Source organism: Macaca fascicularis, chromosome 20 (genome assembly GCF_037993035.2).
Source record: "Macaca fascicularis isolate 582-1 chromosome 20, T2T-MFA8v1.1".
Taxonomy (NCBI): domain Eukaryota; kingdom Metazoa; phylum Chordata; class Mammalia; order Primates; family Cercopithecidae; genus Macaca; species Macaca fascicularis.
Window position 1 is genome coordinate 80,601,759 of NC_088394.1, and position 18,174 is coordinate 80,619,932.

The 18,174-nt window shown below is 42.0% G+C and overlaps 1 protein-coding gene across 6 annotated transcripts in view; it reads left to right on the forward strand.

Annotated features, from left to right (window-relative positions):
* Window positions 1–18,174, forward strand: part of USP10 (ubiquitin specific peptidase 10) — an 81,084-nt gene that overhangs the window by 24,040 nt on the left and 38,870 nt on the right. For 4 of the 6 annotated variants that reach the window (XM_005592681.4, XM_045382566.2, XM_005592682.4 and 1 more), the window contains exons 2-3: window positions 9,697–9,765; window positions 16,988–17,048. In XM_005592681.4, the coding sequence (XP_005592738.2) occupies window positions 9,697–9,765; window positions 16,988–17,048 (130 nt within the window). Of the gene's footprint in view, window positions 1–9,314; window positions 9,368–9,696; window positions 9,766–16,987; window positions 17,049–18,174 lie in introns of all 6 variants that reach the window. The other 2 variants (XM_074027690.1, XM_074027691.1) reach the window with 1 other exon arrangement.

An 18,174-nucleotide genomic window follows, 5' to 3' on the forward strand; every position in this document is an offset into this window, starting at 1 on the left:
TTTGTTCAATAAAGCTGTTTTGAGCACCTCCTCTATGCCAAGTGTACTGCATTAACTTCTGGCTAGACAAAGATGGAGCTAACTCGATTCTTGTACTTAAAAGAAATCAGCTTTATGGAGGTATAGCATATGTGCAGTGAATTTCACCCATTTAAAGTGTATATTTCCATGAGTTTTAACAGGCATATACATTTGTGTAATCACCTCCATAATCAAGATACCAGTTCTGTCATTCCCCAGAATGACATTGAGCCCCCTTGCAGCCTCTTCTTTTGTTCATCCTTGGCCCCAGCAAAGATAAAACTGCTGTTACAGTTTCTTTTTTGTTGGTTTCTTCTTCCATTTCTTTTTTTCTTAAGGTCAGCACCAAGGTGATTGTAATGAATATGAAAGTAGGTAGAATCTTGAACTTGTGCTAGGGCTATCCCAGATAAAGTTGACTGAATTTACTCCCTAATTTATCTGCTCTGTTTCATACAATAGCAATTTTACACAGCAGGTTATTCAATAATGAGGGCTATCTATATTACCTTGGTGTTTAGTACTAGTTAAGAGCAAAGCGAGTTAAAATTTAACGGCCTTTTTGTAATACAGTTCTATTATAGACACAGGACTGGAAAGTTGGTAAAAGTGGGTTTCTGTTAAGTGAATCATGTTTTCTAATTTGGCGATTCCATCTGAATTCAATCTAAAATTTCTGAATGAAATTTTAGCTCGGAATCTCCATGAAAACACTTAATATACAGCCAACCTGTTGAAAACCATACTTTGAAAGGTAAAATGATTACTTTTTGATAGCACTTTAATAGTAGAAATAGAATATACAGACAGGCAGAGAAGTAGACACTCAGTTGCAGTACTTTGACGTTTGAATTTCAAGGAAAGAGGTTGCCTGTGAGGGTTACTTTCTGATAGTTTGTCTGCTCTGTTCCCTTCTCAGGACCTCTCTGCCCCGAGAAAATAAAGCCCTGTTAGTGGGGGAACAAAACTTCTCTTCCTCCCTCTTCCTTTGTCGGCTTCTGCCATTTGTGGCACTTAGTGCAGCTTGCAGTTGGCTTGCACTGTAATAAAACTGTAAATGTCACCCTGCCCAGACCCCTGTGTGTGTTGTATTCAAAGTTTTACTCTCATAGTCTTGCATAGTTCCCGTGTGGATAGTTGATGCTCAGTGCATGTTGTTAAATCAGTGAAATTCCTGCTGTGCATTCACTATTTGATGACAGTGTCATCTCCAGATGTCCTCAGAACCACCCACACCACCTTCTGAAGTTGAAAGTACACAGTGATTGTTCAGTAGATATCAGCTAGCACCCATTACTTACTGGGCTTTGATTCGTAAAGCCTAGTAAAGAAATGAAAATTTTTCTTTTGATACAAGTACTGACCTTTCTTTAAAACTTTATTTTATTGAGATATAATTCACATGCTGTGGAATTTCTGTATTTCAGTATGCATATCAGTGGTTTTTAGTATATTCACAGAGTTGTGTACGCAGCTCACACCGTAGTCAATTTTAGCACGTTTCATCATCCCTAAAAGAAAGCTCATGTTCATTAGCAACCCCGCCTCCCGCTCCCCCATTCTCTTCTCCTCCCAGCCCTTGGCAACCATGATCTTTCTGTGTCTGGTAATTTGCCTATTCTGGGCATTTCATATGAATGGAAGAAACAATTTATGGCTCTTTGTGTCTGGCTTTAACTTAATATAATGTTTTCAAAGTCATCCTGTTGTAGCATGCATTATTAGTCTGATGACTTTTTCTTTTTTTTGAGATAGAGTTTTGCTCTTTACCCAGGCTGGTGTGCAAATGGCACGATTTCCACTCACTGCAACCTCTGCCTCCTGGGTTCAAGCAATTCTCCTGCCTCAGCCTCCCGAGTAGCTGAGATTAGAGGCGCCTGCCACCACGCCCAGCTAATTTTTTTTTGTATTTTTAGTAGAGACAGGGTTTCACCATGTTGGCCAGTCTGTTCTCTAACTCCTGACCTCAGGTGATCCAGCTGCCTCAGCCCCGCAAAGTGCTGGGATTACAGGTGTGAGCCACCGTGCTGATGACATTTTCAAACCTGTGTTTCTTAATCCTTTTTAGATCCAAGAGATCCTTTTGGAGATGGGAAGAGTTTTAGAGGTTGTCTGGTCCAACATGCCTTCATTTTATAGTTGAGATTAAGGCTTTAATCACTCAAAACAGTCCATTGCTCTTTTCATGTTTCCCCAAAATCAGCTTATTTGGATGAGGAGAAGAGAGAGAAGACTTTATACTTCTCAGCTTCTTGTGTATTTTACTGTGACCTGGTTATACCGTTTGCCCCTGTGAGGCTTAGCTGTGCATCTGTGAATGGGAGATTGTTCTTGGAGATTGGTCATAGTTGTCCACCTGCCTCGGAAACTGCAAAGTACAAATGCAGCAGCAAAGTATTTATGTTCTTACCTCAGGGCTGATCTCCTATTTCCATCAGTCCTTTTGAAGGCAGAGAATGTTAATGTGGAGTAACCTACATATTTATTCAAATTTCCAGAGATGAGACTTTCAGAATACTGTGCTGCAGCGCCCCCTAGTGCCATGCTGTGCTGATAGTCCCCAGTGTCTCCCGAAGCCGAAAGTGGTGTTTCCGGCAGTTCCCACAGGAGAGCTGTAGCCCGAAGGTTGTGCAAGTGAACATTAGATGTCTTTCCTCCTTCTCACCTTCCTTTGGCTGAGATAGAGGAATGTATCTTTATTTCTGAGGGCAAGGTCTTTGTTTTTCCTTTAGCGGGAACACTGGATTTTCCCACTTTGTCTAAACCTTTGCCCAGGGTTTCTAAACTCAGGCCCTCTGAGGGCCGTGGTGGCCTCCACACCCTTCCAGAAGGTAAACTGAGCCAACTCAGCCAACAGGCTGTGCTCCAGGAAGTAAGGTGTCTTTTGTTCCCATCCCTACTGTGCTGTGGGCTTGCACCCCTTTTCTTGAAGTGTTTCTTGTATATTTTTTTCCCACATCCTCTTGAGAAAGGATCAGAAAGTAAAGATGTGAACAGCGAGAGTTTTGAAAGCCTGGGATGGAGGCCGGGTGGGATATGAGGGGAAATGGTGGAGGGGAATAGCTGCTAGAGCTCACAGTCTTACTTCCCCTAAAAAGGGGAAGAAATGCCTAAAGCCCTTGTAGTTTGCTCCCCCGAATCGCAGGCATTTCTGTACCGTCCCGCCCCTGGGCATTTCCTATGCAACCTCAGGACGCGGTGGTTACTGCTTTCTGGTTCCTCCTTTTGACCCCAGTGTTGTGACTCTGGCGGGGTTGCTGAAACCTTAGGTGACTTTGCAGTCTTTCCTTAATGTATTTGGTGTAGCTGTGGGAAGGGCAGAGTTAGTTGCTGCAGTGTCACATTTTCTGTAGTGTGGCATGGCTGACAGGGCCTCCAGTTACCTGCTTTTATTTTAGTTTTATGACAGCTACCAATATGTCCTAGGCTCTGCACTTTCTTTGAAATTACAAGAAAGAATAACTTATTCCTGCTTTTTAGTCTCCCATGTGAACTGAATTGTTCTGTATTTTATATGCCTCTTTTATGGGCAAAACTAATTCATGTCATCAGTGGCATTTCCTTCTCCACTAGATTGTAAACCCTGTGAAGTCAGACACTGAGTTATTTTCATCGTTATTTTACCCAAACACCTACAGTTTTTCCCGCTCATGTAACAGCCTTTGAAATAAGTTAATCTTCCGGAGGAGAGAAAACACTAAACAGTCAAACATAAGGAGAGGGTAAAGGTTTTCCTCATAACCTCACAATTTTCAGTGTTAGCTTTAAAAAAAAAAAAACAACTCTTTATTTGGAAAGTTTCAAACTTGAAGAGTTGTGGAAAGAAAAGTAGTACAAAGAACCCCCAGATAGTCCTTTACCCAGATCCACCTGTTGTTAAGATTAAACCCGTTTGCTTAATCATTTGTGTGTGCTCGAGTTCTCTGTCTCTGCACATACACACTCATACTGATACACAAGCTTACAGACACACAGACATGGGCTAACACATGCAAATATACAGACATACAATCTTTTTCTGAACTCTTTGAGATTTGAGGGAAGATTACATACACCCTAGCCCCTTGCTCCTAAATTCTTGAATGTGTATTTCCTAAGAATAGGCATATTCTCTTAAATAACCACAGTAAAACGTGACCAGTTTCACAAATTTACATTGATGCAATACTTTTTTCTAACCTACTGTCCATATTCTAATTTTGGGAGTTGACCATGTTAATGTCCTTTCTAGAATTTTCCCTTCTATCACAGGATACAGTCTAGGGTCCGGAAATTCATTTAGTTGTCGTGTCTCTAGCTTTTTGTAGTCTGGAAGTTTCCCACAACCTTTCAGGGTATTGACTTCTTTCATCAGCATTTCTTCTCCCCTCTTTTGGTAACATTCCTCATTTTACCAAACACCTAAAATAACTTTTGATTGGAAATTAGGAAGGCTTTTGGAGAAGGAGATGGTGAAACCAGAACATTTTCGTAGCAATTGGCTGTCCTGAATTTCTGTAATAAACTTTTTGGTGTCACAAACATGCCTTGCTTCAACATTTAGTCAGATGTCATTTTAGTTAAATAATTGTCACTCACTGGTAAATGCTATAAATATATTGAATAAATTGCATAAATAATTGAAATATATTGAGTAAATATTTGGCCTTTTTTCCTTTTTTTTTTTCTCGCTGTCGCCCAGGCTGGCGTGATCTTGGCTTACTGCAACCTGTGCCTCTTGGGTTCAAGCGATTCCCCTGCCTCAGCCTCCTGAGTAGCTGGGACTACAAGCATGTGCCACCACGGCTGGCTAATTTTTTGTGTTTTTAGTAGAGAGGGGGTTTCACCGTGTTGGTCAGGATAGTCTCGATCTCCTGATCTCGTGATCTGCCCACCTCGGCCTCCCAAAGTGCTGGGATTACAGGCGTGAGCCACTGCGCCCGGCCTCCTTTTGTAGTTTTATCAAAATTATAATTTATGTCCACTCACTGGTATTTGCTATTGAATAAATATTTGGCCATTTTTCCTTTTGTAATTTTATCAGCATATCAAAAAATTAGCTTTTTTCCTCCCAATAAAGTTGTCATATTCTATTTTATAAGCAACACCATTTTTCTTTTTTTTGAGACAGAGTCTTCCTCTGTCATTCAGGCTAGAGTGTAGTGGCACGATCTTGGCTCATTGCAACCTCCGCCTTCCAGGTTCACGTAATTCTTCTGCATCAGCCTCCCAAGTAGCTGGGATTACAGGTACCCGCCACCATGCCCGGCTAATTTTTGTATTTTTAGTAGAGGGGGGGTTTCACCATTTTGGCTAGGCTGGTCTTGAACTCCTCAAGTCAAGTGATCTGCTCGCCTCGGCTTCCGGAAGTGATGAGATTACAAGCGTGAGCCCCCGTGTCTGGCCAAGCAACACTTTGTCTTCTGGAATAGTGTTGACAATAAATGCTGCTTCCATTGTACGGCTTTGATGCGTAAGATTTTGTTAAATACGAAAATGTCTTAACCTTCACATATATATGGATTATTTTATCATTCATAATCCGTGTTTAAATGGTTACCATGCCAGCTTACTTTGCTTAGAAAGAAATATTTATCATTTTTCAAAATGTGCATTGCAATTCTAAGAAATTCCGTTTTATTCTTAGGATTCCCCTAGCTTGTAATATCAATGACTTGTCTTTTACTGACATTTGATAGTTCACTCCCCAAATAGGGGATTCCTTTATGTGTAGTTATTGGGTTGTATCAGAATTCCTGCTTGAGTATAAGTTATATATGTATTGGCACATAGGAAAAAGATACATGTCGTTTATCTGCTATGAGCATATGGGGAATACTCATTGTACAGGAGATGGAAATTCTAACCAAGGTTCCCCGGGATGCTGAAGGCCTTGCAGAGATGCTCTTAAACCCGTGGCACGGACTTCTTAGCAAGTTCCTTTGTTCTTTCAGTACCAAATCGAAAGGACAGGTTTTCAATATTGGTGTAGTGTAACTGCTCACTTTTAAGAGCTCATGCATTTAAGGATTAAAATAGGATTCACGTGTATTTTGATGGAGTCGTTTATTGAGCTGTGTGAGCCAGTGTTAAGGAAATCAAGCTGGAGTTCAGAACAGCTGTGGCTAGCCATTTGTCAGGTGTTAAATGATAGTTTAGGGTTGCATCATTGGTAGTCAGCAGTTACTTGCGGTGTAGTTTTTGGGTGACACATTTTCATCAAGTCCTAACCTGTTGTCAATGAGATCTTGAAACTAACATGCTTATGAAATTATGTCTGTGTAAAATGGGTGTGTTTGAAGAGTTGTAAGGTGCTGTTGTTTGTGTTTACTTTTTATGATTAATGTTTTGAATAAAGTATACAGTTCAAAAAAAAAAAACCTCCAAAAGACATGCTAGGAAATCCCCTCCACTCCTGTCTGCGTCCACTCAGCGCTCCTGCCCCGGAGGTGAAGGGTCACATTTCTTCTTGTTGATCTTTCCAGTGTCTCTTTATGCAGACACAAATATCTCTATTATTAACAAACACAAATATGTTATTAATAGCAATACAAATAAATATTCTATTTTCCTACCTTTTTTACACTGAGAGTGTTTTTTCTTTTAATAGTATTTTGAAAATCTCTCGGTGTCTGTACCTAAAGTTCTTCCTCATTTTCCCCCAGTTAATTTTGTAATTAGGTTGAAGGTACATATCTGTGGAGAAATTATTGACATGAAGTTATAATAAAAACACACTTAAAATCTGTAACAAATTTTCTCAGAGACTTTAAAAATAAAGACTTAAGTAAAACTAATACATTTGAAAATAATAGGAGAAAAAAAATTCCCTGAACCCTTTCTGAGCATTCCAGCTCAAGTCTTGAGGGTGTTTGCCGCTGACTCATGCTGAAGCCGCTTGGTGTCTGCATTTGAAACAGGAAGTGTGTGTTAGTGGCTTGGAATCCTGTTTTCTCCTCCTCTCCTCCTTTGCTGCCAAGATTTTTATCAATTCATTTGGATTTTTAGTTTTCTTACTGGATTGACCAGATCTAAAGACTTTAGACTGTATATGAACTCAAATAAGAAAATGTCCTTGGAAGTATGATTGGAATAAACATGAAATGTTTATTATTTTCCATTGTCTAGGAAGAAAACCTTCGTAAAGAAAATACCTAATAATCCTGCAGAACATTCTGATTTCTTATCCTTAGGTATCTTCCCCACATTCTGAAGTAAAAAACCTTTTTTATTAGTCATAAGATAAAACGGATAACTTTTAAGATAGCATTTCTACTTTTTTTTTTTTTTTTTTTTTTGAGGCAGAGTTTCTGTCGCCAGGCTGGAGTGCAGTGGCTCGATCTTGGCTTGCTGCAACCTACGCCTCCTGGGTTCAAGTGATTCTCCTGCCTCAGCCTCCTGAGTAGCTGGGATTACAGGCTCACGCCACCATGCCTGGCTAATTTTTTGTATTTTTGCTGGAGACAGGGTTTCACCATGTTAGCCAGGACAGTCTTGAACTCCTGACCTCACCATCCACCTGCCTCGGCCTCCCAAAGTTCTGGTATTACAGGCGTGAGCCACCGCGCCTGGCCTCTACTTTTTTTGTTTTTTAACTGCTCGTTGCAGAGCAGGACTACCCCCCATAGGCAATGTGCACTGAGTAGCCTCGTTTCTACTATTGATATTAAACAAAACAGCATGATTCTAGTTTATTTATTCTTAATATTTGCATTAAACTTCACAGCTGCCATATGTTTCTTGGATTTTACTTCTATTTCTCAAATTCATTTTCTGGAATTCTTAAGCAGTTTTCTTCCCTCCCCACAAGAAAAAGGTGTATGTGACAGAAAATGTTCTTTCTCTTCTGCATTTGAAAAGTAATTTATAGAATTCTATGAAAAAATACTTGGGCATTCTAGGAACAAAATCCTTTTTTCTCGGAACTTTCAAAATGTTGCCCCAAAAAATTGCCTTATATAGATAGCCTTGTTAATTTTGCTATTAAGACATTCTGTCGAGTTTTTTAATTTAGTGATTTAAAATTAGTAATCTAATTTCCGTGAATACTTTCATGATCTCTGATAGCTCCTTTTTTTTTGTGATAGTCTGTGCTAATTTTTTCTGCTTCCTTTTAGCCTATAGAATTTTCCCTTCCATTGCTTTGAGGGTTTCTTAGTGAGATTCATATCGTCTTTTCCCAGTTTTGGTGACGAGAAGAAGGTGTAACCTTTCAGTGACAGTATTTCAGAAGATCATTTCTGAACCATTTTGAGGCTCTGTTTATTTTCACTACTACCGTCAGTAATTTCTTTGTAGACTTTTGCAAGTATGTGTAAATATTATATGAAAATTTTTTTGTTCTTAATGTATATTTATAGTTTTGGTAGATGTTGTCAAAGAGCTCTCCAGAAATGTTTCCCCTGTGCATTCTTACGAGTAGGGTATTGCATTTAGTGGCCATTTATTCACATTTACAATAATAATGAGTGTTACTCATTTATGTAATATTTAGTTACTGGTTATTTTTGAATCACTTGGCTTGTAAATTTCCCTGCAAGTTACTAGACTGTTTAGTTCCATTAGAACAGAGGAACCACACTCTGCTTACCATTTTTATACCCAATACTGATAATACGTGGGCATTTAGTAGGTTCTAAATAATTATTGATTAAATGAATGAATCAGTGCTTCTCCATTGTGGAAATCTAGTCATGCTAAATCTTCTCAGTGACTTCTTTTTTTTTTTTGAGATGCGAGTCTGGCTCTGTCGCCCAGGCTGGAGTGCGGTGGCACGATCTCAGCTCACTGCAACCTCCGCCTTCCGAGTTCAAGCGATTCTCCTTTCTCAGTCTCTGGAGCAGCAGGGACTACAGGTGCATGCCACCATGCCCGGCTAATTTTTGTATTTTTAGTAAAGATGGGAGTTTCACCATGTTGACCAGGCTGGTCTCGAATTCCTGACCCTAAGTGATTTGCCCATGTCAGCCTCCCGGAGTGCTGGGATTACAGGCGTGAGCTCCTGTGCCAGGCCTCAATGATTTGTTTCTTGGAGCTCCATTGAGAATATGAACTGGTAGGCACTTGCCAGACTCACATCCATGCAGTTTAACCACTTCGTTTTCCAGAAAGTCACATTCTGAATTCTGTGACATCAGGGCTTGCAACAAGGGCTTTGTCTGTCTGATAATACGTGTATCTGTGTGTCCTGTGGAAATGCATTTTTTAACTAAAAAGTTATATAGATATTTTTAAAGATCATTAATCAGGATCATTAACATTTTCCTTTTTTGGATTTCCTTGTCTTCCCATTTGAACCACGTTTTCTGCTTTAGTATGTTTGGCAGAGAAAACGGAAATGGAGGTAGTGGCATGAGTCAGCAGAAAGGTAAATGGAACAACTGGCAGTATTTGTGAACCAATAAAACTCTCCTGCAAGCAGGACTCGACAAGTTTGGCATACAGAATTGACTTGTTTCAAAATAAGCTTTTTCAGTTTCATAGTGTTCTTGGACAATTTGTAGGAAAGGTTCAGAAGTATTTCTTTCATATAAACAACCTAGAACTCTTGAGTTGCAGATCCTCTGTTTAATTGAGAAAGGATCTTGGGGGTTATGGCCCAAATATTGCATAGGATTGTTAAAATATGTAGCATTTTTTCTGAAAGTATATAATTTGTATATTTTATGTGATCAGTGACTCTCTTGTTTTTTTCAGTATATTTTTGGAGATTTTAGCCCTGATGAATTCAATCAGTTCTTTGTGACTCCTCGATCTTCAGTTGAGGTAAGACAAAACTGTGTTTCAGTGAGTACATGGGTAGATACAATTAATAGTTATGTTTCTATTTTAATTTTTTAAATAAAGAATTCCAATGTAGAGAAAAATATGGAGACTAATATGAGAAATACCTCAACCTACCAGCTAGATTTGGCTGACATTTGATTTGGCATTTTGCTGTATTTACTTTATTAGAGTTTGAAAAGCAAATAAAGCATGACAGATGCAATTGAAGCCTCCTTTGGACCTCTCTCCCATCGCTCCCCAGAAGTAACTACTCTGCTGAAGTTGGGAAATATTGGTCCTGACTGGTTTTCACCTTTTATCATATACGTGTATATCACCATAATCAATTGTAGTGTTTTATGTGCTTTAAAATGTTACATAAATGGTATACTGTGTTCATCATTTTGTCGTTTATTTTAAGCTAACGTTGTATTCTTTATGCTGCGAAATGTGTTCTTGTTCTTTGATTTGCGTTGCTCAGTACCACTTATTGAACACACCGCAATTTGCTTACGTATTTTCCTGTCGAGGGCCATTTAGGTCTCTAGTTCAGCTGTTAAAGATATTGCAGTCAATGTATTTTACCATGTCTCCTTGTGCCCCTCTGTGGGCTCCTCCGGGACATAGACCTGGGAATGGAATTACTGGGTTTGTGGACTGAGCCTCTTTAGTTTTACTAGAGACTGCTAGTTTGCTATCTAGGATTTTAACAGTCTGCATTCCTATCATCAGTGCATGGGAGTTTTCTTGTTCGTATTAAAAAAAAAAATCTTGCTAACTCTTGGTGTTGGTATATTTAAAATTTTTGTGAATCTGATGTGTAGTAAATGGATTCTCATTGTTTTAATCTACATCTCCCAGATTACAGACAGCTGGGCACTATTTCATTATCTTCACATGTCTACTGGCAATACGGATGTCCTCTTCTGTGAATTACTTGATTTTATATCCCTTGTCCATATTTTTATTTATTTTTTATTTTTTTTATTTTTTATTTTTATTTTTTATTTTTTTTTGAGACGGAGTCTCGCTCTGTCGCCCAGGCTGGAGTGCAGTGGCCGGATCTCAGCTCACTGCAAGCTCCGCCTCCCGGGTTTACGCCATTCTCCTGCCTCAGCCTCCCGAATAGCTGGGACTACAGGCGCTCGCCACCGCGCCCGGCTAGTTTTTTGTATTTTTCAGTAGAGACGGGGTTTCATCGTGTTAGCCAGGATGGTCTCGATCTCCTGACCTCGTGATCCGCCCGTCTCGGCCTCCCAAAGTGCTGGGATTACAGGCTTGAGCCACCGCTCCCGGCCCCCTTGTCCTTTTTTTTTTTTTTTTTTTTTTTTTTTTTTGAGACGGAGTCTCGCTCTGTCGCCCAGGCTGGAGTGCAATGGCGTGATCTCGGCTCACTGCAAGCTCCGCCTCCCGGGTTCACGCCATTCTCCTGCCTCAGCCTCCCGAGTAGCTGGGACTACAGGCGCCCACAACCGCGCCCGGCTAATTTTTTGTATTTTTAGTAGAGACGGGGTTTCACCGTGGTCTCGATCTCCTGACCTTGTGATCCGCCCGCCTCGGCCTCCCAAAGTGCTGGGATTACAGGCGTGAGCCACCGCGCCCGGCCTCCTTGTCCATATTTTTAAATCAAGTAGCTTGTCTTTTTCTTACTGATTTTAGGATTAATCTTTGGTTTTACAAGCATCTGTTCCTAGCATGAGGGCTTTAAGCTTCACATGTTAGGCACCTTTTTGGGGTTGGATTTTTTTGTTTTGTTTTGTTTTGGTTTTTTTGCTGGATAAGAGGAGTACACTTTTAACTTTAATGTCAACTGAATTGATTTTTTTCCCTTATAGTTTGTGGATTTTTAGTTTTAAAAATATCTTTAGGAAACTCTTCCCATCCTTGAGATAATGAAGACATTTGTCTGTTTTCTTCGAAAAGTTTTCAGGTTTTGTTTTCACGCTTCAGTGAGTATCGAGCACTGAACTCTGCAGACATGTGAGGTGGCATCGAACTCCCTGTCCCTGTGGCCCTGGCAGGTGCCTCCGCACCATTCATTGGGAACTCAGCGGTTAGCTGTCCCGTCAGCCCTGTTGGGCAGCGCATCTCCCCTGGTTCCCAGTGTGCCGTTCTGTGAGCCTGTTGCTTATCTCTATATAAACACACATTTTATTTTATTTTTTTATTTCTATTTTTTTTCTTTCTTTCGAGACAGGGTCTCACTCTGCCCAGGCTGGAGTGCAGAGTGCAGTGGTGCAATCACAATTCACTGCAGCCTTGACCCCCGCCCTGCCTCAGGGGGGTCCTCACACTTCGGTCCCTGAGTAGCTGGGACTACAGGTGTGTGCCACCAGACACGGGTCATTTGTGTGTGTGTGTGTGTGGTTTCGCATTTTTTCCCACATCACACTGATGTAACCATACATTTTAGTTGCTACTGGTTTTCTCAAGTGTGTGCACATGTGGATGGGTGTGTGTCTCTTTGCAAGTGAGTAGACAAAACTTGAGTTTTCATGGGATAGGAGAGTGAAAAGTGCACCGTATTTCAGGTCTGAAGGCCTGGGGTCGCTTCAGCTCTGCCACTTCCACAGGCTCGGAGGGCTTGGGCACGTTCTTTCCTTTCAGGCCTCCCATTTTTTTCTCTCTCTTTTGTTTTTTAAATTGAAAAAATGCAGAATGCTTATTCACGTCACGGAAATGTTGGGAAATCAGCTAATGTATGGTCCGATAGCTAGTGAGTAACAGATGTTAGTAGAAATGGATGAAAAGGGCACAGATGGTAAGTTATGCCAAACCTTTTATTCACAGTAGACATGACTGTGTCTCATGAAAATGAGTTTGAGCTTCAGAACTCATAGTGTGTCTGGGCTTATTTGGACTTTTCTGTTTTTCTTATTTTTGAGCATGCAGTGAAATTTGGAGGGGTATGAAAAGAGTTTATCAAAATCACAGTAACCTGAGAAAGGGAAATGCAGACTAACATAATTGGATTGAGTTACTTTTCCCAATCTTCAGGAGTCTGAATTATAATAGCACATAATTACACAGGAACTCACTTTCCTGGGGCTGCATGTGGTTGGGCCTGTGGGTATGTGAGTGGCGAGGGTGTGTCAGTTGGACCTGTGGGTTTGTGAGTGGCGAGGGCGTGTCACTTGGATCTGTGGGTGTGTGAGTGGCGAGGGCGTGTCACTTGGATCTGTGGGTGTGTGAGTGGCGAGGGCGTGTCACTTGGATCTGTGGGTGTGTGAGTGGCGAGGGCGTGTCACTTGGATCTGTGGGTGTGTGAGTGGCGAGGGCGTGTCACTTGGATCTGTGGGTGTGTGAGTGGCGAGGGCGTGTCACTTGGATCTGTGGGTGTGTGAGTGGCGAGGGCGTGTCACTTGGATCTGTGGGTGTGTGAGTGGCGAGGGCGTGTCACTTGGATCTGTGGGGGTGTGAGTGGCGAGGGCGTGTCACTTGGATCTGTGGGTGTGTGAGTGGCGAGGGCGTGTCACTTGGATCTGTGGGTGTGTGAGTGGCGAGGGCGTGTCACTTGGATCTGTGGGTGTGAGTGGTGAGGGCGTGTCACTTGGGCCTGTGGGTGTGTGAATGGTGAGGGCGTGTCACTTCCACAGCACGGTTTGGCCTTTTATCTCTCAGGTAACATAATTGCTGCCCAGACATGCAGTGTTACTACCATGTGGCCATGGCATAAGTTACAATTTAGCCGAATTCTTCATATGCTTTTTCTCGGCTATTAGGAGCTTGATCAAACATTGTTTTCTCTACGTGGGGCCATGAATTGAAAAACCAAATTAAGAAATGTGGGGTGTTAAAATGAAAGTGCGTTCTGCCTTCCTGCAGAAGCGCCACTCCTGCCCACGGAGGGCTGCTTTGTCTTTTAGTTTGCTTGCTTGGCAGCTTGCCACCGACAAGATAAGGTGGCTAGTAATTCAGTGGAATCAGGAGAAGCAAATTCAGGTGAAAGGTAGCTGGTATCTTTTCTAGAGCTGGGCTCTAGTGATTTAAAAATGGTTTTCTCCAGTGGAAAAAATGCAGTCAACTTATTTAATAAGCATATTTAAACCTCAGTCATAATCCTGTTATTTATGTTCAGAAAGAGGACATGCTCACCGTTCTTTACAGTTTCCAGAATCTCAGTTTTGGAAGTAGCACACACCCCAACCATGGCTGAGTAAATAAGCTCCCGATGACGTAGTGTTGGCAGTGGGCAGTGTGTGTGGTGTGGGCGTGTGTAGAGAGTAGAGACAGTTCTTAATTTGGTGTCTTAATGGGATTTTAAAGGAGGGCTTTGTGGTTCAGGAGAGTCTTTGGGACGGAAAGCAGAACACACAGGTAGCCCCAGAGGGAGACTTCAGAACATGACCTTCCTAGCCACAGGCCCAAGTATCCTTTTCACAAGGCTGCAGCGCTGTTTTCAGACTGCGTGTTAACATGACTATTCATAGATTTCAGACTGTGTTAACATAACTATTCATAGATGACAGTTTTTCCGCTTGCTCGTTTTGCATTTGTGTAGGGAATTTTATGTCTTTGCTTTGATTTTTGAACTTTGTATTCTTACAAATAGTTACATAGTTAACGAATGAACTTCGAACCATCCTTGCACTTTTCTTCTGTTGTGTATTTAGATATCCAGTTACCACAGACTAAGGGCTGATGTGTGAGGGAGGTTTGTTGAAAGAAAGGTGCTTTGTGCCTGTAGAGTAAAACACACACATTTCTACAGTGCCACAACCCACCTGGCATTCCTGCAGGTGCACTTTTTTATCACCTTAGCAAATCAAAGTAAGTGTGTTGAGCACGCTTACAGAAGGTGGCAGTGTCATCCGGAGTTTGATGGTGGTCGTCTCACCGGATCCCTGTCATCCGGAGTTTGATGGTGGTCATCTCACCGGATCCCTGCAGTGCCTTTTACTAGCAGTGTCGCCCGACTTCCTCATCTGTCAGAGGGCCACAATAACAGGACCTCCTCCCCAGAGTTGTTGAGGAGGAGCAGGGTATGTGCCACCTGGTGTCACTGGTACAGCGTCTCCGCCTCAGTCAGCGCCACCTGGCATCACTGGCCCCACCTCTCCACTTGCTTGTCCTCAGCATCGTCTTTTTTTCCCGATTGCTGGGGTTTTCTTCTGCGTGTTGTGGGAGTGGCTGGGAGTTGAGTGAGTGTGCACACCCCGTGGTTGAATGTTGAGGAAGGGGCAGCCGGAAGATGGTGAGCAGGGTTCCCACAGCTCTCTGCCTTGCACTGGCGTTTGAAGTGGATGGGTGAAGAGGTCCCTTCTCCAAATTGTGCGTCTTCCCGGCCTGCTGCACTTTCGGATCTGCAGGTTTTCTTCAGCATTCTGTCTTCCCTGAGCAGAACAGAATACCGTGAGTGTGAAGAGAACATTGATACGATAGTGATAGAACTGTTTTGACTCCGGCAAAGATGGTTTCTTGATGTTACCATGATTTTGTGTAGAGAGTGTGATTCAGAACACTTTTCATGCCTCAAAATAATACAGCTTTCTGTCACCAGGGGGCATCCTAATGTCATTAACAGAAAAAGAGAGGGCATTCTGTGTGTCATTTCCAAACTGTCTTTTGTGACCACCGAGGGTTTTGAACGAGATTGGAGGCTTCCTGAGACACACATGGCAGCTGTGTCCACTGCCCATATAGACCCACCTTTCTTCTCCAGGTGCCTGCCAGCATCAATGCTGGTGTGTGGAATGATCTTTACATTGCGGGTGCCAAGACTAGTGTAGCCCTCAGCACACAGAATGCTTTCTCCTCGGTGTCAATGTGATGAGTACTATGTTGCCCCCTGGTGGTGGAGATAAGTGCAGTTGCCAACTCCTGAAGGCTTCTTTGGAATTGCCCTGTGTTTTCCTGTTTGTCATAATTCTCTGGGAAGAGAACTTACTGGGTTACTTGCAGAGAGAAGCTTTTATTGCTGTGATTATTGAATTGGTGTGCTGAGATTTCATGGGAGAAATCGGCTGAGGAAGCCAATCAAGCAGCAGCTCTCATACAGTATTGGGCATGAGACTTACCCAGGAGCCTCTGAACTTTGCGGCCCTACGGCCATTCCTGCACTGGCCATTGTACTGCAGTGAACAGACTTTGGGAAGTGCTGCACCAGAATATCTTTTTGTCCTTTTGTTCTGCCCTCAGGTAGCAGTTTGTCTCTGCTTACCTTACCCCTTTTCTTCCTAAACTTTTTTTTTTTTTTTTTTTTTGAGACAGAGTCTTGCTCTGTTGCCCAGGCTGGAGTGCAGTGGCGTGATCTCGGCTCCCTGCAACCTCCATCCCCCAGGTTCAAATGATTCTCCTGCCTTAACTTCCCAAGTAGCTGGGATTACAGGTGCCTGCCACCACGCCCAACTGATTTTTTGTATTTTTAGTAGAGATGGGGTTTTACCATATTGGCTAGACTGGTCTTGAACTCCTGACCTCAAGTGATTCACCCACCTTAGCCTCCCTAAGTGCTGGGATTACAGGCATGAGCCACCATGCCTGGCCCCTTCCTAAACTTCATTACACCCAGTGTGTCCATTGGAAGCATTTCCAACTCTTCAATAAATGTTATGGAATAGCTAGGAAGAAGAAAAATTTAAGTTGTTTTTGGGATACCTTTTCAGCTTTTTACAAAGAGATCAGACAGTTCCCATTCTGCTTTCTGTCTTCCAAACAAGGAATGTGACTTCTAGCTGTTAATTTCGTTAATTAAGGCACAGTGTTAAAAAGGGAGCCGCAGTCACCAGGCTTTTTGTTTTTAGTGGGCTTTCCACTGCTCTCCGACTGTGGACCTGGTCCCAGCCTCTGCTGACTGTGTTGCAATGTAGTGATCATGAATAAGAGGTGCAGTCAGGAAGACCCATCTTCACTAGTGCGTGAACAAAAGTGTCTGTGGTCTGAATGGTCAGTCATTAACATCCTGTGGAAAGAAGGATGTATCATAAGCATTTTATTGTAGCTGATTTACATGTCCATTGGAGTTCATTTTTATTCCCTTTGGCTTCATTTTTGGATCTGTTTAATGGTGATAAATATTTGAAAGTATTTCTGTTGCGTTTTTTTCCTTAAATGAAGATGATTTAGATTGCACTGACTCTTCATGTATGTTATTCTGCTAAAAGTAATGGCATGCAAAGTTGTATGGATAAAGAGTTTTAATGAATTGTTGCCTTAATTAAATGTTATGTGTTGGTTTTAACATTTTGTTGAATTAAAATTTGTTTTCTGATTCCTTGTGCAGCTTCCTCCGTACAGTGGAACAGTTCTTTGTGGCACACAGGCTGTGGATAAACTACCTGATGGTAAGCTAGTTCTCGCCTTACTTCCCTGAAGGGAATTTTGGCCATACGTGCTGGGTGGGCAGGCTACCTGTAAACATTGTTTTCCCATTTGAATAAACATTTCTTTGCAGCTTGAACTTTTTGCTGTAAACTGTAATGTATTTAATTGCTGAATCACTTTGACTAGTGAATTAGTTTTAAAGTGTATCCTGTGCTTCGGAGTGCCAGCCGTTTAGTTTAGGAAATGGTTGTTGAGTAATTTTTTTCCTAACAGTTCTGAGTGCAGCAGGGACGTTACTCTTCATCAGCACATGCCCGGGTTGAAGGAGCTTTGTTTAGGTCTTGTTGCTAAGCAGCCTGCTGGCTCCAGCGCCGGCTAGCTTCTGAGCCTGTGTTCTTTGTAAACTAAGGGGCAGCTTGCATCTATTGTTCTTGGAGTTTACATTCATGTCCTGGTCTGTTGCTGACTCTTGGGAACTCAGGTCACCTCTTTACCTCCTGGTCTGTTACATTTTTGGGTCTCCATCACAGACACTGAACTGATTATCAGAGATGGTGCTTATGGAGATGCAGTGATTTTGTATTGCTTAAGTACCCAGTGTTTTAATACCAACAAGGTCATTTAATTATTGCAGGCTGCCCTTGCACAGTTCAAACCTGTCTGGATCGTTTTTCAATCTGAAATCACTTTAAAGGCCCTTGCTGGCCTCCAGGAAACTGATGCCAAACTTTTTCTTTGAGAGTTAGGGGTTCGGATTCCCTGTTTAGTTAGCATGGTCAGACTTATGAAAGGGGTTTTAGTTACAGTTTAGGCCTCAGTATAAACCTTGAAGAGACTAACCAAATGTTTTATCTCTGGTAACATCAGGGAGTGATTATATCTAACATGTTAGATTTGTAAGAAATGTGAGAGACTGTAAGGGAAAGAGCAGATCTAACAATAGCTTAGCACAAGTAATAAAATAAATGAAGCTCAAGGGACCCGAAAGCCGGGCTGCTCAGCCTCCTGAGCCACCTTTTAATCGGCTGATGTCAGCCTCTCAGGCATCTGAGTCAGTGGGACTTCCTGTCACTGTGTGCTTTGAACGTAGTGAGCACGCTGCTTGTGTTGATCCAGTGCTTACAAATGCGCCATAATTTTCCCATG